Source organism: Arctopsyche grandis, chromosome 13 (genome assembly GCF_051622035.1).
Source record: "Arctopsyche grandis isolate Sample6627 chromosome 13, ASM5162203v2, whole genome shotgun sequence".
NCBI classification, from domain to species: Eukaryota; Metazoa; Arthropoda; class Insecta; order Trichoptera; family Hydropsychidae; genus Arctopsyche; species Arctopsyche grandis.
In genome coordinates this window covers 15,507,305-15,534,000 of record NC_135367.1, presented here as the reverse complement: position 1 = coordinate 15,534,000, position 26,696 = coordinate 15,507,305, and the positions used below count along the sequence as shown (strand labels likewise).

The 26,696-nt window shown below is 33.2% G+C and overlaps 1 protein-coding gene across 1 annotated transcript in view; it reads left to right on the top strand.

The window, feature by feature from the left end:
- LOC143921613 (uncharacterized) overlaps positions 1-26,681 on the top strand; it is a 32,990-nt gene extending 6,309 nt beyond the window's left edge. Inside the window, exons 2-5 of the mRNA XM_077444965.1 lie at positions 21,834-21,905; positions 21,996-22,093; positions 22,378-23,197; positions 23,278-26,681. Coding sequence (XP_077301091.1) covers positions 21,875-21,905; positions 21,996-22,093; positions 22,378-23,197; positions 23,278-26,681 — 4,353 coding nt within the window. The 5' untranslated portion in view covers positions 21,834-21,874. The remainder of the gene's footprint in view (positions 1-21,833; positions 21,906-21,995; positions 22,094-22,377; positions 23,198-23,277) is intronic.
- The last annotated feature ends 15 nt before the right edge of the window (positions 26,682-26,696 follow it).

Genomic DNA, 26,696 nt, shown 5'->3' with positions numbered 1-26,696 from the left:
ACACATTATGACCGTAAATTTTCAATAGAAAATGAATTCAATTTCAGTGTCATCTCCGTTGAAATGAGTCCGAATGATATCGAAAGCCAACGCTAACGATGTCGCAAAATTTACGAGCAACACCACTTTTACTTGACCGACACTTGATGACTAATTGCTATTATTTTATATTGTGTTACCAATTCGCTTTCGTCACACAAAACTTATTTATTTACTAAAAATTTTGAAAGGAAAATTAATATTTCAACGTGGAAACAACGTGTGCTCGGCCTTTCTAGTGTAGCCATGATGGTAGATTTTCAGATCTCGTCAACATAAAACAGAAAAATATTGAATGTACTGAATCATTCAATCATCCTAAATGGAAATCGAAATCATTTTATTTAAGAACATGACATTTTCTTTTGAAAAATTCCTTGCATAATAGATCTATATATATATATAAAAATCAATGTTTGTCCGTCTGTTTGTCTGTCTCAAATAGGCTCCTAAGCCACTGAACCGATCACGATGGAACTTTCAGGATTTGTTGTATGCATGTCCGGGAAGATTACTGTGAATAAAAAACGGGATAAAACCTCTTAATAATAATATTAGTAACTACGATTTTATGGACGCGAAAGCATGAAGCGCCAGTGTGTAGTTAAGGAAATGTTTACGTTGGTAACAAACTTGCGCGCACGCATGCCAACGTACAAATACATTGCGTACCACTCATAACAACCTGACATTACGTACCACTCATAACAATCCTACATATGTATATAAATCAGTGTTTGTTTGTCTGTCACGTATGCGTTCCTATACTTAACTATAATTTTATTTGATTATTAAGTATTAATTTGAAACTGAAACATTCACTTATCAAAATGCATCGAGAAACGGGAACGGTAACGGGAATTGCATGCGTTATTGTACGATGGAACTATCAGGATTTATTGTATGCATGTCCTGGAAGCTTACTGTGAAAAAAAATCGGTCAAAAACAGGAACGGAAACGGGAAAAACGGGAATGAGTGGCATTGCAACCCAATAATTTCAAATGTTTTCGCGTCGCGACATGCGTTATTAGGGTAAAATAAACAAATTTTGTTATTATATCTTCGTATATACGTTTTAGCAGTGACGTACATACATATGCACATATATTGTATCGCAACGACTATTAGGGCGAAATCACACACGGCGGGACGTGGTTCATGGTTTTTTTTAGATACTTTTAAACGTCAAAGAAAATGGACATCCCTTGGGCATTCATGCGATGCCCAGTATACAGCGTCCAAAAAAAAACCCCCTGGGTGTGTTCGGTAAAATTGTATTCTTGTATTTATCCTTGCTTGACAGTGATCGATAACGTTTTAAGAAATATAGGAGAATTTTTCGACATACCACATACCACATGCCCTTATAGTACGGTGAGTGTTTTTTCGCCCTTATACATCTCATCCCACACATTTTTCTAATTTCATCCAGTCATCTCTTTCGCGACTTTCCTTTTACATTCTTTCGGATACCATTCGATCACTTCTTTTGTCTATTCTTCATACTACATAACCCAACCTTTGCCATTTAAAACTCGTTACTCTCTCCCCTACGTCAACTACCCTTGTCGTACTTCTCACTCATGTATTCCGCTTATTATCTCTCATAGTTATGCTGAGTATACATCGTTCCACACCTACATATATAAATAACAGGGATCATAATATGTACATCATGATCCACCGTGTTGCTCATCTTCAATAAGATATCCACACGTGCGTAAGCTATTCATCTGGAAGGAAAACGCTTTGTTTTGGAAGCAAATAATTGTCGCTCAGTTCGAAGTCCCTGGTTAGTTATGAATATGATGTACCCCTCTATCTTTCAGGTATCACAGACGTCTCAGACGATGGTTTAGTCTACCTTGGATGAGCATGTGGCGAGCTGGTCAGTCGAGAAGTGTTCATGGGGCGAGCATGACGTGAACGCGTGAACCACCGGTCCGTAACCGCACACAGTTAGTTAGTTACCAGTGGGCCATCAGAACAACCATACGCCAGTTATGAGTCTGGAACAATAAAAGTGATCATATTTTATTGTTTATATATTCTGATTTAACTGTTTTTGTCGTAAAGTGGTGTTATTGTGTAACATACAGTGATTGAAGAAACAAAAGCATTCGGAGATTTTAAGGACATCGTTTTTGATCTCCATGTTGGGTGAGTAATTCACTGGGGAAAACTTGTAAATGTATGACGATTAATGAATTAGAATAAGAGCTTTATAATAAAATAGGAATTTTTACAAACGGTATGACCACTAATGAAAATTCAACGATTTTCTCATATTGAACAATTTGTGCTTTAATCAAAGTTTCGTTTCAATTTTATATTTGGATGTTTCATTTCAATTTTCTATCCATGAAACAAACGAACTGTTTAAAGCATGTTCATGGTCATTATTTAAAGAGTCATTTTGATTTTTTTTTGGTTGAAAGTTCGATGTGATACTTTTTTACGACTTTCGAGAGGCGTTTTAATATTTAAGCGCAATTAATAATATGTTGAATTATGTATAAAATTAAATTTTAATGTCCAAAAACCGATTAAACTATGAGATATATAGCAGATAAATAATTTTTTGATTATTGTCTAATATTGGCATGACATCGTTTAATAAGTTTACTAAAAAGTTGCGATTTTTCAATTATAATCTATGTAGTTTGTTGGTTTCTTTTTGCAAATATACAATAATATCGTAAGCATTCATCATAATGTAATAGTAGTATTTTTTGTATTGCCTGTAACTTTGAAGAATGAATACATAATATTATTACATAACAAAATAGGAATGAATAATTTTATTTACATATAAAAAATCAATGATTGATTCAATTTTAGAAAATAGTTCTAAAGTCTAACTAATGTTGTAATAAAACAATATAATACGTTATCGGAATGTTTGCAATAGATATTTACAAAGCACATTTACATACGTTGTACTTATAGAACTTTCGATTGAAACTTTCTAATCTCAGGAACAATAATTTTTTTCAGTAGAATATTTTAAGATCAATTTTACTACAAGTACGTGATCGGCCGAACTTTATTTTCAACATGAAAATATTATTTATAAGAAGAAAACATCGAGCGTAGTAGCGTATTGAGAATAATCGCTTTCGAAAATCACACTTCGTTCCAATTCGTCGACGAAATCAGCATCTTCGATTTACTCAGTCGAGTGAAAAATTTAAAACTTGATATAAAAAAAAACGTTTCTTCTGAAAAATTTTAAGCCATGCTTTCCATTGAGTCGTACATTTTAAAGCGCATCCGTGAAAGTTCATAAATCACATGCAAACATAAACTTCATATGAAAGCAACAGTCTTACTTTTAAATATTAAATTTGTATAAGAAGCCTTAAAAAATGCAATTATTTCATATATGAGCTGTTACATTTGAAAGTGGCGAAAGTCCAATTTTCGGTTACAAAAACATTATTTATTTTTTACTTAATTCACAAATTGTTATCACTTCTTTTAATTCGATATGTTTTGAATCTAAGAAAAGCAGAGTAAAAGTATCACAGGCCACCAGTATTTTTAAGTATTGTTAAACGCAAAAAATGATATGCAATTATATATAATGATAAGTGGACTTTTAAAATATAGCGGCTCATATAAAACGTAGTTCTGCAAAGAAGATCCAATCCAAACAAAAAATTATCTTCACACCTGCAGCTTCTTGATTTAATTTAGTATAATATAAAAGAAAATTCATAATCATTTTTGCAACATAATTTTGTTGCCAACGTTGCCTATTATTTTAGTTGACTTTTTGTCAAAATATTACTAATGTGGGTTGGTCATTTTTTTTTATATATTTACATACACACATACATATATACGCAAAAAGTTGAGTAGAAAAAAGCCACATTCAATGTATGTCAACTTGTCGAAATTTCTTATAGAGATGAAATATGCAACAACCGGAAGAAATATATGCCAACTTTCAACATATCAAACAAGCAATGTCAACAATCACAATACTTTATTATTATAATAAAGATTTTAAAAACTTTGTATTGACATATGTATGTATATTAAATATTTTATAAAGAAACTGTACCTTACGATAGTCAAGAAAGACAGGTGCAGTTCTAGAGCATGAGTGCGGGACGCACACTCCGGCACCTAAAGGGTTAACCAAGTCATATTCGAATGCAAATCTAACACAGTTGTAAAACTAAGTCTAGTGCTATATGGCTAAGTTGCATTGCGCTCTAGATAACAAACCATCAGCGAACGAATATAACAGTCCACTTCTGCAGAGAGTTCTCAACAGAGCACGCAGGCATGTGTGTCATCAGCATCCGGTAGAAAATAAATAAATATGTAATATGAAAAATGTCGACGATAAACGGCGACAAATATCCCAACGGGTCATTTTTCTGCGTCGCTCATATATTATACATATTATATTATGCCTTATTAAGAGTATAGTATTTCCCACGCGTAGGACAATATCGACTCACTAGCATATACCAGTGAAAGCATGTCTGAATTCCTTTTGTATTGAAAAAAGTGTCGTTAAAAACTGTTTAAAGTTTACTGTGCTCTGCTCTCCTCCCTTCGAACTATTTCGAATACAGCAATAGAAACGCAAATGGAGTTTTAATCGTTCCGAAGAAAACAAGAGTCGGGTACAAAACGCGAATGATTAATGATTGGTGACGATCCGAATTCACAACATAATAGTAATAGGTAGTTGCGAAACGCCTTTCACTGCTTTTTTAGAAAATTGTCTGTTTTTAGGTTGTGTAGTGTGAAAATTTTAAGTGGCAAGGAAAGGATGAGGTAGTTTTGCTGACGTCATAGTAGTGCTTAAAGCTCGCTCGATACAATAGCTTCTGGATTGTGATGAGTCATTTTGAAAGTGTATTGCATTTTATGTGTGTCGATGAGAAGCTTCTTTGGAAATTTTCTGTTATTGCATCTCTATAGATATGTTTAAGTCGTTTTGATTTAGCAATATATTTAAATATGTATGACAATACTAGATGATAAAAGTATGATTGATCGGACTGATTCAAAATCAAATAAAAGAAGTTGATCGAATTGAAAAGACTTCGGTCGTCTTCGGTTAGCATATGATCGGCAATGAGTTGATGGAAGTGTGATTCAGCATATATGTATGTATGTATGAACTTCCTCAGATTTTTATATCTGAAGACGTTTGGATTTTATCCATATATGTTCCCTAGTGCCTTTGTCTTGGGATCCTTGGCAAAGCGAAGAAATTTATTTCATGGGAAGCATTTTATAAAATTGTTAAGGAGAGCAATTCACAATTCCCCTATCATTGAAGCTAAAAATTTTGGCCCCTGAAAATCATAGGGTTTTAGGAAAACGTGAGATCTGGTTGCCCAAACATGCTCATGAACTCGCCTCTCTCAAGAGCTGTTCGTTTCCTTAACTTACTGGATATCTTCAATGCCAGTTGGTTTCAGGTGGTCGAGCACATTTTGCTTACTTAGCTCGATAAAATTATTATTATTTTTATATACATATTTCTGTTACATGCTTCATAAAATATTATTTATTAATCTTATACTTATATATGTAGTTATATTATAACTACAATGACGCATTGGGGCTACGTATCAAGTCACTGTGGTATTGATTTTTAAAACAAATAAATATATGTATACATATACAGCCGTGGGCTAATGTGTTAGGCCACTTGTAAAAAATGGTTTTAACCAAAAATACTTGGGTATTTGAATTCCGTCAAGCGTCTTATTACCATTCGCGAAGAAAATGTTATATTTCATTCCCTTTTTTTACTAACCACTTATACGTTTCACACGGTTTTCGTGTAAGCGGTCATTTTTTATATCCCTTATCTCTTATTACTTCTTCACATAGCTTAGAAGGTCCGTTTTTCGGATTTTTAAAGACATGGTCGTCAAAATAAGATGTTTTTACTTATGCTTCCCATTTTTGATTCAATTTTATAGAACCAATATCACTGTATCCTCTTACTGTCATTTGAACAGCATATTGTGATAATTTATGTTCTTCGAATTTTCTTCTATCGCAGCCCTTGAAAATGTATTAAAATAATCTGAGCCCTATCCCCCTGTCCATTAGATTCCCGTGTTTTTGGCATCACTTAATTAAAGAAGATGCATTTAATTTAAAATAACCGAATAAGAAAAAAAAAGAAACGGAAACTATGAAAATGACGCGAGGAAACACTGATTTGCGTAAAATAGACAATTTCGTATTTTTGTTTCAACAATGTAGGATCTTTTTGGAAGAAAACATAGACGGTGGTGTTAAATGAGACTACCTGCCATGCAGGTAGTGGCTGTTTCAAATACTGGAGTATTTTTGGTTAAAACCATTTTTAAAACCAATTTGTCCTCGCCTGTATATGATGTATAATATGTTCTAATAAGTGTCCTAGCTTTCAATGTGTATGAGTAGAATTTTTTAAGCTTTTCTAACATACATACATAATAGCGATCTAAATGTATGTTAACTTTCATATTACAGGTACACAAATATTTAAGTAAAATTTTCTATTTTGATTAAAATATATTTTTTAATACATGAAATTATTTAAAAATGTTTGTAGTAGATGTTATAAGTTATAACATAGTTATAACTTATAACTATGTATAAGACATAATACCAATCGATTAAATACAATTAGCTAATCTGACCAATAAAAAGTTTTTTTCATTAAAAAATATAATATTAAATATTCATTTCCAAAATATTCTTCGACTGACACACATTTTTCTGCATTAATATTTAATTCATTGCATATTTACAAATTTGCATAAAACAAACGTGAAAAATATATACGAGCGTAAAAATTTCACTATTTATCATACTAAAAAGCTAATATTTGTATATTGAATACGATTTATATATTAATTTGTGTCACACATATATTTATTTAAAAACATATATACGCTCAGATCATTGACTTTGGATTAATGAGACATTCGAATACCATAACGATTCGGACGATAAATAGCGTAAGTCAACAGAATAAATTTGGAGAAACGAACTACATATGACTATCATAATACATACATATGTACATATATACGGTTAATTTTGAACCATACTGTATACATAACACCTAAAATATACCCACTCAATATAAAAAAATGTCGAAATGAAAGCCTAAACTTCAGTATTATAAGCAAATTGTAAGTTTAAAACATGATTTTCCCTATAGTTTCAAGAGCATTTCCCGATTTAATTTCTTTGGCAATTCATTCATCCTATGTACATACATGTGTAGGATTCAAATAATCCCATCTCTGAATTAAAATCTCTTATCGGTTTCCACGACAACCTCAAAAATCCAAATTCTACTACGTACATACATTTCTACATACATAACATACATATGTATATCATATTAGCCAGCAGCGTGGCTCGGTGGTTGCGTTGATACCAAGCACCGAGAGATCACCGGGTTCGATCCCATGAGCTGACCTCGATTGAAAAGAATTTATTCTGAGTGCTGCTGGTTAGACTTGGATATTTGTGACTCCAGGTCAATCGTTTCCTATCAGAGTCTGCCAATTTATCTGATTTCATTGTTGAACCGGTTCTTTCATCAAATTAGCAAAAACCATCCTACCCAGTATGTAACCACTATTTGAATATGATTTATTTATTATCTATAACATATTATAAGATGTCTCCCTTCTTTTCTTATACATATGTACATATATAGTATTTGTATTGTGCTTATATGTCTGGTCACAGTGACGCATTAGAGCATTCTGTAATGTCACTGTGGCTAATATGTAAATAGCCTAATTGGAACGACCAAATAAAGAGTTGTTTAAAAGTAATTTTACAATTGATTGCTTTTTGATTGTGACATTCTTACCTGCTCGTCGATTAAAAGAGTTACAATCGACTTTAATTGTGGGTTGTTACAAGATAGAACTGGTAATTCAGCATCTAAAGTTCATTACGAATGTATGAAAGGTCATCCTCATGAACAGTGTTATTTTCTTGAGACTCATCACTGGACTAAATTGGGACGCATATGGACGCATTTCAAAAGTGGCACGGCATACGGCAAAGGTGCAAAAATTGCACATTAGAAAACCATTCACGTTTTGCCAAGTTATACGATGGAATAATAATGATTATACCTATACATTAAATACCTACCGAAATAAATGAAACATCATTCAACATTATAATCCGTAACACTTTCGCTCGCTACCGAATTTCATTTTCTTTAATACGATAATGAGGTTGGTTTAAAGTACGATTTCAAAGCACTTTCGGTTCGTCATATTTGTGCAAATGTACGAGCATTCACACATCGTAGATAATATTCATACAATGGTCAATTTTTGCACCGCATGCCTTACGGCTAATCTGCCACCTAGATTTTGCATTTTTATTCGAAAGTGAGAATGCATAATGTATGTGAGTACGCATACGTCTCTTCGTCTGTAAGCGACTATTTTTTGACAATTAACATTAACAGTGAAAACTGGTGTTTATTGTATCGAAAATTTGGCCAGTCACTGGATAAGTAGTGCACGCCTGTGCGTATTCGGAATTCACTTGTGATTTTGTTTTATTTCTTGCCAATTAGAATATTAAATATTTTATTAGAAAGGTGTCAATTAACACGTGTTCTTTATTTTGATGGGCGCCGAAGCTTGTCGTCCTCTTGAATATGTTAAATTTTTATCAGTGAGCTTTTTATCTTTGAACTTGTGATTTTATTCATTTGTAGCACTCTATATCTATGTACATACATACATAGTTAGTCCTGTATGTTATAGATCTGCCTCTATTTCTTATTCCTTCTACGCCACCAACCAACGAATATCCCCCTTGATTTAAAATTTATTTTTGAGAATCGTTCTTGATTTGAATCCACAGAGTCCACCCAAATGTAGAGGTATAGATCCGTATATTTATCTAAAAGGTGATAACTACTTTTAAAAAAAATTTAAAAATAAAATAAAATATATTTAAAAGGAAAAAAGTTACTAATAGGCACGATAAAATCAATTCATATTAATTAAAAAAAGTCTTAAACATGTATAAAAAAAATCCCATAAATCTTCGCGGTTCTTAAGGTTTGTTATATAATAAAATATATACTAATATATACATATATACTAATATTTGTAAATTTCCGAAATTCGAAAATTAACACTGTGAGTCGTCGACTACGAGCCGTTTCATTGTTTGATATGGATTCGTCGATAGAATAAATTCATTCAGTCAATCCAAATTTAGTGAACTTGCAATATTAACGATTGAACAAGAATAAGCTCAAAATTTTTTTTAAAAATATGTGATTGCAGAATTTGCAAATTTAAAGGCAAGGACATTTTTTAAGTTCATTTAAAATATTAAATAATTAAGTTTTCCTATATACATATTAATATAATATTTATATTTAATATCCGTAATGGCATCACGGACACCATGTTATTAAATCTTCTTATATACATATATATATATAAAACCGAAACGGCGTATGTAATTCGTTTCTGATTGGCTGTGGTCAAAGTCGTGTCTGATTGGTTGGATTGGTCAAAGACGTTTGTGATTAGTTGGTCGTTAAATACTATTAATTTTTTTCGATTCAAATAAATTTAATAAAAAAACAAATAAAGATATTCTCACTACTAGACTGCATTTCTGCGACTGAAGCCGAGTATTACCACTCGTAGATTATTAATTTGAAATCATATTGAAATAGTGGTGATAAATATTAGGTAGGATGGTTTGCCAATTTATTGCCTCAATAAACATCGCATTTTGTTAAATTAATACGACTTTTATAAATAAAAATATACCCGTGTATTTATTTTCAAGACATTTCTAGACATATCATTTACACTTAACTATCATTACCTTATTATGATTATAAGTGCCGTTAAAATTGACAGGAAGCGGATGCTATACAAGCGTTCATACTAAAGTTTTTATTATTCGATTAAAAAGTAGCACTCTTGGAATGCTTCAAAATAATACAAAGAAAATCTAACATATAATTTCGAAAGAGACTTTGTATGTAAGTATGTATATATGTAAGAATCTTTGGTTGGGAACTTCGTTAACAAAGCAAAGTTTCTATAACGAAAGTTCAATTGGTTGAATATTATATTTTTTTCGATTCAAATAAATTTAATAAGAAAACAAATGAATATTTACTATTAGATTCACCATTTTTAAGCTGTTTATATTACAAATACTGAGCGAAGCCGGGTAAAACAACTAGTTAAACAGAAAATTCACAACATTCACAAAACTTTTATTAAACAGATTAAAATAAATTGACATCACATGTCAAATATTATTATGGATGTACTAATATCATTAAATTAAATATGTTAATTTAACATCTATGGGTACAAGATTATTCTCCTAATACAGGAGGAGTGCCAAAACACGCGATACCAGGTGTTTCACGCGATAATATCACACGAAGCGAGCAATCAGGTCGTGGTCATCGTTCAGAACACCAGCTCGAACTTCTAATATGTGTGAATTATCGAAGAAAGTTATTCGTTGAACATATTTTTGGTATTAAGTGAAACATTTGCATGATCACAATAAATCAACGCTCGATTACATTAAAACACGCATAATTTTCCACGGAGAAAATTCCTTAAATTTGATGGCCGTGAAATATACATATATATCTTTAATTATTTTTTTTATTAATAGCTACATACATACGAATATTTGAATAAAGACATTCATATTCATTATTGTTGAACGGACGATTAATTTCCCTGTGTAACTTTATTCATCGAATATCAAATGTACATCGAATATCGAGTCAGTTTTATTATGCCCACATTTAAAATAATATAAGATGTACTATAAAAAAAAATTGTGTTATATAAATCAAGCTAATTAAATGCGAATATAAGCATTGTAATCTATATGTCATCGTATAAAATTTGCAAGTGAAAAACTTATACCGTAATATTGAAATGAATCTACATATTTTTTACTTCGTATTACAAAAAATGATTGGTAATAATTTATTAATGAATTTTTTCATCGCCGCGTCTATGAATTGAATGACAATTCATAAATAAATAATAATATATTAATCGCATTATGAAATCATTTTTTTTTCGCTACGGGAAAATACACTAATTAAAACGCAACTTTTTATGAACACTACAATGTATAATCCAATTAATTATTCAATAGTGATTGTGTTAAAAAAATAAAATGAACATTCATTGATAATCGAATAGACAGAAGCGATAGCGTCGTACGGTATTATTTTATTGCTAAAATCATCGATTGCCAATCATTTGACGTCTAAAAAAATCACGACACCTATCATTTATTATTTCCATTCACGCATTACGGTTATTTGCGGTTAAATAATAAATATATACATATTTATATTTTTATTTTAAAGTATCAAAAGTTCTGTACGTAAAAAATCATCCATTTTGTATTATGCCTCGTATCGCAATCATTATCAACTGATGAATTACCTTTTTCAAGATCGTCTATGATCCGTAGATATTGTTGCGTAGGGGTGATTTCGAGATCCAAATAAAAGGCCAAAGTAGCTTCACAGCATTTAATCAACGATTCGGGAGATCCACACGAAACCACCGCTTACCCCAAAATGATCTAATCTACCGTGTGTACCTCCTTATAAAGGACAAGTTGCACACCACAGCTTCCCCGATCCATTTACATATGTATCAATTGTCTAGACACGTAAAGATCTACCGTGGTGAGTCTATTGTTTAAGCAAGCACTCGCCCAGGTCTATGAGGACTCCAGCGTATCATTTGTTCGGACACCTACTGAGTCCCATTAACCTAATCCAGGGTCTCTACTGTACACCTACGAATTAATTTAGACAGTGGACACTCTCTCTCATGTTCGCACGTTACAATATATTTCAGAGAGTTTGTAAAAGCTTCTTGTTACTATAAACATTGTTTTATTTTAAATATAAAATATAAGAAAATTTTGGTTGCTCGGATTTGTTTTTCAAAAATATTAACCTTACATAACCTAATCCATATTTTACTATGGACAACCACTAGTTCAATATATGTACATACATACAAGAACAAACCCTGCAAGAAAGTAACAAACAAGAACATTCCCACACCGACCGTGCAAACGACAATCATCATCATTATAAAAACAATAGATATTTTGACTGATCGACCAGCACAAGCGTTGACAGTCGATCTTCATCAGCGGCTTCAGCTATGGCAATTTTAGACCAGTAACGGGTCTTCGGATGTCCAACTAGATCTCCTCCGGCATCAATTACGAACAAAACACTTATTGCCCATTTCGCCAGACCACTAGTTGTTAATGGAAGCGAAACGACCGCTTCAAAGCTCACCACACACACACAAACACTATACATTACAGACACCTATAATTCATTATAGCGAATCTACCATATGACCCGTCTATGAATGCCAAATGTGACACGCGCATGTCAAATTTTCTAAAGCGTCAAGAATATAATATCGATGTCACACGTTCAGCCTCTTTCGTCCCCTCGTTGCATCACAAGATTCAAGATCCGAACCGGTTAAACCGATCGAATCGGTGCCGGAAGATATAAACAATTTTACCGTAAGATACCAAAAAACGAAAAATGGCGAAAAAAAACAGAAGAAGCAATATGACCTGTATAAAGTGCAGTAATTATGCAAAAACTGAAAACAAAAAACTAAATATCGATCTAAAAAAAACTAAATGTCAGCCTACGGGTACCTAAATTACATACATATTTTTAAAAATATTTAAGCCAATTACGAGTACATATATACATAAGTATAGCTGGTACATTTAAATTAGATACATAAAAAAATAATTTTGCATGATATTTATTAATTTTAAGTGCTAGAATAAAAATAATATGATCTGAATATTACATATGTATAGTATTACTAAATTAAAAACTATAGATTCGTATAGCGGATAAACAAACAAACAAACAGACGAATATATAGTAGAATATGATACAAATATGTATGTAGAATAAGAATGTATATTTTATAAATCATCATCATTTACAGCTATTCTCCATCCACTTCTAGATCCATCTTCTCGAACATGCTTCCATTCGTCTCTGTTTGGAACGACTTTCATTCATCTCATCCCACACATTTTTCTAATATCATCCCCTTATCTCCTCTGTAGCCTTTCTTACACCTTTCTATATTGTCTTGGGTAGCATTTTAGCACTTATTTCGTCCATATATCGTCCATTCTTCTAGCATTTTATGAATATTAAAATTAAATATGTGATCCATATAAGCCTCTCATCTCTATAAGAATAATAATAATAATAATAACTTTTTATTCCAAGACGATGGGGAGAATAGTCCGATCCCCATCGTATATATAAATAATATATAGATAATACAAATGAATGATATAACTATGTTATAATGATAATAATAATAATAAATAATAAGATGAGGAAGTAAACGAGAAAGAATGGAAAACTCAGAGTAGTGGGGTTGTAATTGGAGAAAATTTTTAAAACAAACAAATCAACTTACAATTTTTTATTCAGCTATGATATAATTCTGAAAAAACTGGAATCAAATCCTAAATGAACTTACTTTAGAAATGACCAAAGTATATTCTTTGTATATTGAATACAAATAATAGAATATCACAGCTGAAATAACTAATTTTATATTATATGTGTATAATTCAAAATAAAATATCTTTCAGCAATGATTCATCATTTCCCTTTGAAATCAACCGTCCTTAACATACGATCTGTCATGAAACAATCCATCTACTTCTTTCTCTTTTTTCTTCAATGCTTGATAGTTAATATTGTCTCCATTTTCGACATCATATGTCCAACGTGATGTGACATGAAATCATATCCAAATATTATTAATAAAATTTTACTATTGTTGCCATTTATCCTCTCTTAGTATGATCTTATTCAAACTTTATCTTGCAATTGTAATATTTAAGTTTTGGAATTCTTTATGCCATATCTCAAGCTCAATAAACAATATTTAAACAACACAACTGGAATGACAGTAATAAAGTATAAAATACAAAAAGGTCATTAACAATATCCGGAATCTCCCACAAGATCGATCCAATGAAATAACATAATGACAAATCAACATTAAATCGCGTATCATTATTATAGAAATTACGTACGATAATAATCTGAATAAAAATAGAAAATGTCAATTGTAATGTAATTGATTTCGCAGTGAAAGTGTTGTTCAACTCATATTGCATTTCACATGCACATTTCTATCATTATTGAGCGTGCGACTAAAGGTCCGTTTACACTGGCGAACGCGGACCCAACCCCCGAATTCCGTGCATTTTTCTATCACTCGACCACAAACTTTACTGCACGAAAATATGACCCGAATGATAAACACGACAAATGACCCAATTAAACGAATGAACTATTCAGAGATTATTCATATGCGTACCAACGCTAGAAACGAATGCTTTCTAACAGTGGTGTGTAAACAGTGTAAACTAGCGAAAGTGCATTTGATATGTATATGCATACAAATAATACAAAGGAATGTATGATGATTTTTTTGTATTAATGCGTTTCGGTGTTAATTAATTACAGTCATAATTTTTGCGTAACACGTTTTGAGTTTTTCATAGTAAATTATTATTTTCACCTGAATTAATTAAACGCTCGTTTTCATCTGAATTCGTTTGATACACTTTTGCGAGATCGTATTTGCAATATTCATAAGATGTTTTTATGGTAAAAATATGTAATTTTAATAAAATATTAAATTTAAGAATATAAACGGCATGAACGGGTTTAATTCTCTTTTTTTAAATTATTTGCATTTTGAAAGCGATAATTAAATTTGTTTTGAGTATGCACTAGTTTATTTTAATTCATTTTTTTATTTACTTCAAATCTGATAAAATAAATTTATCCATTTCATACATATCTTCCTGTTTACAATTTATAATGAACGATTTAATAGCAGCAATAAATAAAAAAGCAGTACAAATAAAAGTAACTAATAATTTAAAACGAATCGCATGGCATCGTTGTTTTGGGAGCTTCTAAGGAACAAGAGGAAGAGGCTCTATATATAAGAGTCGTCAGACGTTATAATCATGATACGAGTGCAAGGATAAAAGAAAACATTTTAAGTTAACATTTTATTCGACTTTCTCGAAAGGTCGAATATATACGGCATTTATTTGAACTTTAAAAAAAATTGATCGAAAAATCCTTTTTAAAAGTTTTCAAGTTAGCCAGCAGCATAGCTTAGTGATCGCGCCAATTTAAACCACCGAAAGGTTGCTGGGTTCGATCCCATGGGTTGACCTCGATTGAAAATAGTTTACTCCGAGTCTTTCTTTAACGGTGCTGGCCAGATTTGGATATTTGTGACTCCAAGTCGATCGTTTCCTAATAGAGTTTGCCAATTTATCTCATTTCGTTGTTGAAACAGTTCCTCATCAAATTGGCAAAAATCATCCTTCCCACTATGTCACCACCATTTGAATATGATGTCAAAATTTAAATATTGTAACATGGGAACATGGGAGAAAATATTCACTATCTAAGTGCATTCGTGGGTGAACAATAGAAACCCCGGATTAGGCTAACGGGACTCAGTAAGCGCCCGAACAAAGAATACGTTGGGGTTCTCACAGAACGGGGCGAGTGCGGGGAGAACTACGTGCCTAGACAATTCGTTCGAATGCCAACGGATCGGGAATGATATGCTGGACAATTTGTCCTTTATAAGGAGGTACACACGGCAGATCAAGTATTCTGGGGTGATCGGTGGTATCGTGTGGCCCTCTCGAATCGTTGAATAAAGGCTGTGAATTGGCTTGGGCCTTTCACTTGGATCCTGAACCCACCTCTACGCAACAATATGTACAATTTTAATACCATAGATATGTAGCTCAAGGGCAACCTGATAATGGCATCATGGGAAAATTGAGTCTATCGGCTATGCCGACTTTTCTTAGCTATGCCGACATTTTTAAGTATTAAATTTAACATAAATAAAGATAATAAAAATGGAATATGATATTTCATATTCAAAATAATATATCTATACGTAATATAAAAATAATTTTCTGTAAAATTTGTACGGAGAGTAAATCGATGAATGTTTATCAATGAAAAGAAAACGTCGGCGTAAACTGAATAGATTTTTTTTAAACACAAATTCTATTGACATTGTGTATGCCTATTGTTTTTATTCACTTCATCATTTTCATTGTCAATGAACGTCAGTTGCGCTTCAATCGAATAGTACAAAAACGGTGAAAAGTGAAGAAAACAGAACCGGGTCGTCAAATTGCCAAGTTTCATGCTCAATTTAATCAAAAATCGTCGAAATTCAAACGGCACAAAAAAAGTAGAAACAAACCGAACAAAAAGAGCGAAAGAAAGAACTACGTATTTAGTACAATACGCCGTACTAATTCGTTCACTCTCACCTTCTCTATTTTTAATATGTATTTATTTTATCACCGAATGCAACTATCTAATCATACGATACGTACGTATAATTGACCGATGATTTATTGCGACGTCGCTGATAGGTGCAGCTTTTTACAGAAGTCATCTTCGTCCATTATGCTCGCTCCATATCCGAGTGAAAGTAATGCTTTTTTTCATCCGAGTCGTTAATCGATAACGCCACATTATTATTTATATGCGGATCGAATTCTGCAATAAAAAATATCCATATAAAAAAAATCGACCAGTGCGACCGATAAGTGTTAACAGTAATAAGAGCGTATTCAATTTCGTTAACACTCATCGGTCGAACGTATAATTTTGATTATATTATTTTGAAAGCTTATACGAAGTTTGAACAACGAGTATTGGTTTCAAAATCAATTGCTACACTATTTTATTTAAAATTCTATGACTTCGTTTCGTTATAACGAAAGCTCCACTCGAGCGTTGGGCAAAACTTGCAAATTTTCGACTATAATTTATAATTATAGTTGTTATTATTGTTTTGTAAGCAAGTACATTTTGCAAATATCAAAAAAAATGTATTACAAAAAAGTTTGCTTATATTATACTATCGATCATGCGTAAAATTTTTATGTTTTGATCTTTCCGCTGATGATTTTTATTTCAAAATGTAGAATAATTTTCATTTAGAATGTTTAGATATTTGCAATCATACATTCATATATAGAGCATTAAATAATTATCAAAAACAATCACATATTTAAATCCAACTTATATACATACATAATAATATATTTGCGTATAATAAAAATAAAGCAGATTATAGTAGTCTATTACGTCATTTTTGAATAATTAAAATTTTGGAAATTGAGATTTATAAATATAACAAAAAGTATGTATAACCAAAATCAATTGTTACACATAATAGAGGGTATATTTCATTAAAAAATAACGGAAAATATTGATATAAATTGAAATGATGCTGGAAAGGGGTTAAAATTAAATTCAACTTTGAATATTCCAGTCTGAATAAAGTCGAATAATCAATCAATTTTCACTTTTGAACATACTAACAGGAACGCAAATGGACCAATGTTATCATTGGTCGAGAGAAACGATACTGGTTTCACTGATTTAGATTTTCTCCTTACCATTAAGTATGCATATTTACAATCGATGCAGATGAATTCGCCATGAAACTGGAATAATTCAGGTCGAAACTGCGGCCTTGTGGCACACATGCATCTCGGCTTAAAAACTAAATCATCTCACTAAAACATTCATAGTTCATTTATCATGGGCCTTTATTAGGGCATAACTAACGAACATCAACAATTCACCAGTCACGGTCGATTGCCACGACAATTTTTCACCCACAAATATCGAAATATGCACTCTCTCTGAGATAGATACATGCAAGTCGACTGCATAATCTGTTTGGCCAACTGGTTCGATAGATTAACGCTCACCGGAAGCAGTAAATTTGCAAGACGGGATGTTGTATGTACGTAACATTCGATCGAACGTTTTCGAATGCATTGGCGAATTGTTATTCTCATTTAGGTAAATAAATTGTAATGGTGAGGGTTCTGGCGCGTGCCGAAGACGATTCATTAGTTGGTAAATTGCTAACTGTTAGTTAGCATCTTATATGTATGTACGTGTGGTAAGATGGTAACGCTTTCACCTCACCACCGACCAATTACTGAGTAATTTTCTTTGGTCATCGGCAGTAATGAAAGCTTAGCACTATCCGAGATGTTTAGAGCATAATTAACGACAGGTTCAAAAGCACTTGAAGATCCCACGGGAAAAGCTAATATAATACAAGCCGCATATTTATGCTTAGGTTTTCCCCAAAGTATGACTGAAATGTTGAAAAACGATTTGAAGAACAGGTATTGCGTATATTATAAAACATATTATTTGTTGCTATAGTCGAAAATGTTATATTCAAACTTAAAGTGAATGTCAGGATGTATGAGTATGCGAATTCCTTAATAAAAATACACATAAAAGTATGCATTCTCACTCGTCATATAAATACATATGTACATATGTGGAGTCATTAAAAAAATCCGACTGTGACTCAATTTTGGTTCCAAATTTGTTACATACTACATGTATTCCTATTTTCGAATAATTTATTTTAATCTTTTTAATAATGTGTTCATTGCATTTGAATTTTTAAAAAATCTATTAATTGAACTTTAATTTTGACCATATTTATATTCATAAATATAATGTACACTCACATAAAAAAATATACATTAGTTTGTATTACATGAAAAACAAATTATTCAACATTGAATACATTAAATAAATTATTTCATCATTCAACAAATTCCATTCATTCGAAAAATTATTATCACTGAAATTTATTTATTTACACTTTAAAATCACTAAATCAGTATTTTTTTAAACTATTTTAACTATTAACTAGGTTTTGAAAGGCGTCAGAGCCCTTTGAAGAGTTTTCTTCACAACTATCATCTGACCGAGCAACGCCGAGCATTGCTGACTAACCCGGCTAGTTATTAAATAAGCGTAAATTTAAGATATACATACATATCTTCAGATTCAGAGACCTAAAACATGATATAATTTCAACGACTTAAATTCCACCAAATATTCCACGAGGACAAATTTCAGCATCGTATTCATGATCGAGTTGTTTCGAATTAGAACATACATATGTATGTTTTGCCATGTTTCATTCCAGCAGACGATAAAATTGTGCTGCCTAGAGGTGTAACTTGATGTCACACCTTTGATGATATTATTGATTGACAACAAAATATAGCAAAATCAGTCTTGATATTGTTTGTATGCATATTTCATTAAAAATAAAACAAAAACGGTTTAAATATCGTACCCAGAATAGCACACCATTTTAAATTTCACATCAGTACAAGTATAAAATAGTTTCTGATACTATCACAGACAACTTTTAATCGATTCGAATAATTTCACAATGGAAAGTCACATTTGAACCTTATCTAGGAGTCGTCAAGATACATCCTGGTGAAAATCCGGTCGACCAATACAGTCTACACACCCTATACGAATATAATATGAACATAACGATATGTTAAATACGAAAAAAAGCAATGCTAGACTTTCAAATCGTACTCATCGTCGCATTGTTGTATCGAGGAAATGAAAGTGCTACGTGTCTCCGATCGATGAATTGCACGTGACAAGTTGCAGGATGTTGCAGTGAAAGCTCTCGTATTCTTATATTTTCGGGTCGTGCTGTTATTTAGATTTGATTGTAATATATTATAATATTATAATATTAAACATGATTCCACGTGATGAAATTGCATTTGCGGTCCGCCGAACCGCACACATAAATATGCGTTGAGATGCCGATAAAAAGTGGCGTAGATAATTATAATACGAAACTAGAATTATATTAAATCCCTGTGAACGTACGTACATACATATACATACATGTATGGAAATCAATTAATCTATTCATATTTGTAATTTGTTGAAGGATACGCTTTTCAATGCAATCTTTCGTAGTTGCGGAAATACACAAAAAATGTTTTAAGATAATCTGCTACGCATTGCGAGCACTGTTTATAAAACAATGACATCATAAAATTATTGAAATAGTGCAAGGTTGGTTGCGTTTTGCATTGGCGTCCTTGAAATTTTCAACAGTAAAATCTAGCTTAAAAATCTGCTCAGGTAAAAATTATTGAGGGATTGAAACTACAGCCAAATATTATATAACGCGTTTTTAACACAGGTTTCTTATGTTGGGAATCTTCAACGACAGGCATATGATTAAAAAATGTCATTTAAATCATTAAATCATTGAAATTCTTAAAATTTTCTAAGAACCGGCAAAAAATAAATAAAAACAAAACAATGGCCGTCATTACGATCATGATACGAATAGTCATAAAAACAAAAATCTGTAAGATCTACATATAATTACCTTAATAAAAAATATAGTATTGTAATTAAGTACCCTCTATCATTCGATTGATCAAAAGTACTTAGTGACTGTAAAACATTTGTTATCGGTAAATCTCACAACATAAAAAATGAATTAATATGCATATAATTTCGTTGATGTAAAAAGGATCCAACCCAACAAATTTTGAAAAGCATGAAGTATTATAAATATTATTCAAATCACGTCGTATATAAATGTCTTGTAAGTCGATGAAAATAATTGTTTTTGGAATTGAACCGTTAACTTTCGGAGCACGATTCGAGTGCCCTCCCTGCAATGCCGTACTGGACGAATTTAAATAATTTTCTTTTTATTTTTTAATAATGAAAATCTATTCACGAAACGTTCGAATCGTGTACGCGATGAGACATGACGAGAAAGTAAGAAGAATTCATAACATTAACACCGTTTCAGCGATATCTTCTACACGAAACTACGTATGTATGTATGTATGTATTATATTTATACATTAACCGACTACAAAAATTTCCCATATAATAAAAGCGAGAAGTGCTTTTTCAAGTATCCGGATATAACATAATAAACCTGCATCAAACGAGAAACGTTTTGGATTTTGATAGAAAGTACTCACTCGCATAGTATATATGTAAAAGTGACACTTTGGATATTTGGGACGATTTTACGGCCGTTTTTAATTGATGAAGTACCGACAATACGATTTATTACTTTCATCTTTAACGCAACGGTGAATTAAGGTTGATTTCCACGATTTACAATCGGTCAAAATTAATGCGATTTATGCGGAATCGTGTCGATTGTAAATTATTCAAATTTATTTCTAATAAATCCCGGATGTTCACATTATATTATACATAGATGTATACAATTTGATCTTAAATCGGAAACGAAATGAAAATTTCAACTTGATTATTTTCATACAAAAAAAAGAGACAGCAACGCAAAGATATATTCCAAACCCAATTCTCAAACAAAATGGCAGACTAATATGTTAATAGTGTTTGAGAATTAAAATTTAAAATAAAACAAATATAATACAAAGAAAAAATGCTTCCATACAATATTCAACGAGAGAAAAACTGCAAAAATTTGTATTTTTCCTAGGAAATTAAATACGCTGGAATCAAATAATCAACATTCACACTCTGGTGAATACAAATTACTAAGTCGTTTCCTCAATTTTGATATATCTTTATCACTTATGCTAATGTTTTAAAACTATTTCTGTGAATTTAGTGGACCGTCGCATACCATCTGTGATATTGATCTACAATATTTATAATATAAAACAACAACGAAACTATACTTCTATATGCACATGCAAATTTCATGTAATTGTAATAATATCATACATATGCATATACATATATTCAGTATTCTTTTCTGTCATTTACAGGTCAATAATTTAGACTGAATTGATTCGATCAACTGCCAAATATGAAATCGGCGGGGACTTACATTCCTTCAGGTATTTATGTACATTCGACTCATAAATATTTACTTATTCAGTAAAAGTGAAATAAAAAAAAGAATTAATATTATGTTTTTTTTTTTTCAGGATATTATATGGCTGTGGTTATTTATTTATTATTAATTTATACGAGTGTAAACGCGCAACGAAATGACGAAAATTCACGTTCTATTTATCTGTCTTCGGTAAGTTGACAACATTAATATCATGATAATTAAAAAGTGACTGTTATTGGCCGGTCTGTATATATAGTATTCAGCCATTTGGATTTTTAAGTTTCAAAGGCATCGTTATAAAAAGAGCAACGCGGTTTTTAATAACGGTATTTTCCATAATAAAGGTCGGTCAATTACTGTAACATCTCTCCTATTTGAAGTTAAACTTGAAGCATAACATTCAAAAGCACTATATTTTATGGTTCTTTGTGTTTCTTTAGTATATTTACCTAAGACTTTACCTTGATTTTCAGGGCTCACCTTTGTCGAAGGGAGGATGGAGACCCATAGTGTCATCGGACAACCTCGCCTCGTACAACTTCGCTCATAGCATAGGCCAGAAGATCCTCACTGGTCCGGCCGTCGTCGAGACCAAGATCATATCGCCTCATATCGTCGGAGTATCACCGTTCACCACGGAGATATTCAGCAACGGAATCATGAGCACCTCGACCAGACCTATAGTGACGAGAGACGCGAATAAGTTAACGTCTATAGCTCAGTCTTACAAGACCACCGTGTACCCACAGGGCAGTATGAATTTCAACTCACCTGTGAAGGGTTACATGAACCCGTTCTCGCTACCGACCGGACCGGGAGTGAGTGCTTACAAACCGGGTTTCCAATACGACGGCATGTTTTTGAAACATCAGCAACAGCCCCACTTGACCCACAGGCCGATGTACAACAAAATTCCAGGACATAGCAGTATGTTGGGCAAGAGGCTGAAGCATAATCAAGCTCAATCACACGTGTATCAACAGTTATCTTCGAACCACTACCACCAGCCGATTCAGTCGTATCAAAGCTCCATGAAGAAACCGTTTGATCCGTATCAGCGACCCAAAGAAGTCTTCCCAAGGCCTTCTGAAAACTTTTCTAAATATAATACTGTGATTCATCACCATCAAAACTATGTGAATCCTCAAGATTCGCTCTTGACTCAGACCAAGTCCAAGCACCCCACAGTACAGAACGTAGCTGCTGTGACCTATAAGCCTGCATTCAGTACACATTTCCAACAGTTTGGAATCAAAGAAGAACCCTTTGGGCCTATACCTTCAAGCATTTTAGGTATATTATAGATTTTTTTTATATTTAATGCTGTATTAATTTTAATTAATGCTCAGTAATCTCTTCTCTTAACATTTCAGGTAGTTTCAGTTCTTTTGGACATGCATCGATTAAAGCGCGAGAGCCAACCCTCTCAAGCAAGATCAACTTTTCTACAACTACATCGAAGCCATTAGTATCTACAGAACCATTTGTAGTCTTGTCATCGACGGCGGCGGCGAAGACTAAAGCACCACAACAACAACAACAACAACAACAAATACAACAACAACAAATACAACTACAGCAGCAACTACATCAACAGTTACAACTGCAACAACAGCAGCAACAACAAAAACAACAACAGCAGCAACAACAACAACAGCAGCAACAACAAAAACAACAGCAGCAACAAAAACAGCAACAGCAACAGCAGCAGCAACAAAAACAGCAACTGCAGCAACAACAAAAACAGCAACAGCAACAAGAGCAAAAACATTCAGCAAGCGTTCAACAGCAATCAAACTTCCAAGGAGTAAAAACAGACTTTACTATCAACCTAGTGCCACCGCCAAAATTTTCTCTGTATACCCAAAGCAACAAAGCAGAAGCGAAACCTTCAGTTAATTTCAAAGGAAACTTCATACCGAGTCCACCAGATCCACTGAGCAAACAACAAAATGCTCCAGAAATATTGAAACCACTCGTTACAAAGACAAAACAGAGTGAGCATCCGACTTACAATACAAATTTACCCACAAGACGACCGGAGATTACTTCTTTCTTCGACACGTCATCTTCTTTATCGACAATTGATCCGTTTGATTCGCAGAGTACTAACTCAATACCGGAAAATCTTCTAGTTCAACTGCCACCGCCTTATACGACACCTAGCTCGTACAATACACAGCAGACAAAAGTAGAAAATGTTGTAAAAAAAGAGAACTATCACGCATTCCACGGGAAACCACCAACTAAATACAGTGTATTCGAGTCGAACAATTTTTTCCCGACTTCGACTGGGCACGATATCTTCGGATCAAAATTCCCTAAGAACACGTTGGAAACGACAAAAGAATCGTACAAAGGCAGCTATGAAGTAACTGAAAATTGGGGATCTTCAGGAGAGACCAATACCCAACCCACTCTCCACACTTGGGTCAACCCTGTAAATCCTTATAAAGCAGCAACGGTAGGTTTAAAACCATCGCTGCCCAATTTTAACGTATCTCCAAATTACGACGATAGGATAATTCCAGTATCCTTCTCTCCAACTGGTTCTAACGAACAGGATTTTTCAACAATATACTCCACTATTGAAGAAAGCGACAAGAACAAATTTGAAAACGATGTGGAAAATGATGAGAAACTGATAGGAGATGAAGCCTATGACCTTGCCACACCTTTCAATATCTCGTTTGTTGACGAAAAACCAAAAATAACAACAACTCCAACACCTTACGTAGAAGTAACTACTCATCAACATGCAGTAAACAAACAAAGGAAACCATCGAGATACAGACCAAGTTACGAAAGTTCAACTGCTAGTGATGTTGAAGAAGAGGTTACGACTAGATTTGAAACTTATAAAGAACAGCATGGAACCGAGAACGATCTCCTAGTGCACGAATTCCCAACGATTCCTCCAAATAAGCACTTCAAAAGACCTGTCGTCACTACGACTCCAGCGAATGTCAATAATTGGGATGATAGTATACTAAGGAAAAGGAATAAAGCACGTAGAAGGAGACCAATAAAAGTATCATCAACGACTGAAGAAACCAGGGAAGAATCAGCGACTGAACCACCAGTAAAGAGTCACAGATTCAGAACTATAGGTACAACTATGCCTCCGAGTATTGAAAGTGTAACGAAACCAGTCAGACCGAAAATTCGTCTTCCAGCTTATAGATCAAGATTGACTACAAAACCGACCAGCCAACCAGAACTGACGAGCAGTGCTCAACCCACAATAATACCCACATCCCCTGTAACTTTACGTCCTAGGTTGCACAGCAGGGTGCGAGTGACAACACTGTCTTCTTTGGACTTCGAGGATTTATCTGAGACTACCACTCAAAGAGGATATAGAATACAATCCGAAAGCAGCGACAAACAATCGTCGATTATGAAGATCGCTAAGGACAACCATTCGAATCGATCACCGAACAAAAAACTACACGCAACTTACGAAAGCACCAAAGAAACTCCTGACTATTCACACAAACAAGATGAAAAAGATACGCCGACAAGCGACATATCGATTCACACTTTCGAACATAAATATTCAGCTCAAAAGTTGCGAAATGAAGAGAGTTCAGCATCAGTAGCTCAACTAACTAGTGAAGAACAATACAACACTGCTCCAAGTGAAGTAAGCACTGAACATACTCCACTGTCGAGTTTAGATATTGAAAACTATCCAAATTTTAATATTGAAACGAGCCAAACCACGAGAAACGAACAATTTACTGATTTGAGGTCTGGAAACAGAGGAAATACTAGAATAGATGGGAAAATTAGTGCAGTAAAAGTTCAAGAGACAACGACAGCTACAGCTGAAGAAAGCACAATAACTACTACTTCAGAAAGTTCCAATAATAAGCGTATTAAGATGAAACCGGGAAAATTTGAAGGCACCAGACCTCGTTTCAGTGTAAAAGATTATAGGAACCGTCTTAACCAATACTCCACAACTTCAACGGACAAACCTATAGTTTCTAGCGAAACTAGTGCAGCTAGGATAAGATTCCCAAATAGGTCTAGATTCCCTAGTTTTAAAGAACAGTATGAAGGCAAAGTGGCACCCGAAGTAAGCACATCTACAGAAATTCCCAGAAAAAAATTCACACCCAAAGATCCTCGTCATCGTGGTATAATTAACGGCGATGATTCCGAAGCCGAAACAGCACAAGAAAACGAAGTTATATTAAAACCAATAACAAAATCAAGAACAAGTATAAGACGAGACCCAAATAGACTTCGCGCACCAACCACAGTAGAAACATCAGCATTTAATATAACCGAAAACGTGCCGCAAAAGACTATCAACACTTACGCCAATCTGAAGAGACCCAGTGTAGGTGTTAGGAAGAGGCTATCGAGCAAAGTGAACGCAACTGAACCAACAGATCTAGCAGCTTCAGAAGTTACAACAACTACATCAACACCAACCCTAGTAGAATCAGTCAATGAAGTGTTAGAAGATAAGACCGAAGCCAGCACGGAGAAATTCACATCGGAAACGGCTATCATGAAAATAGCCAAAGATGACCGTAAGCAATCTAGCAGCGAAGAGGTGGTCGAAAGCTCACAAGATGACCAATCACAAAGAGTTTCCGATCTCACACTAGCATCCAGTAAAGAATATAACACACCCGGTCTATTTAAATCAGTTTCACCAAACTCAAGGAAGGTTCCTAACTACTTCACCATAGCGACAGATGATCCGATACTGCCAATAGAAGCTTTTTTTCCACAATTAAATCAAAAAAAGGAAACGTAATCTAGCATGAATCAA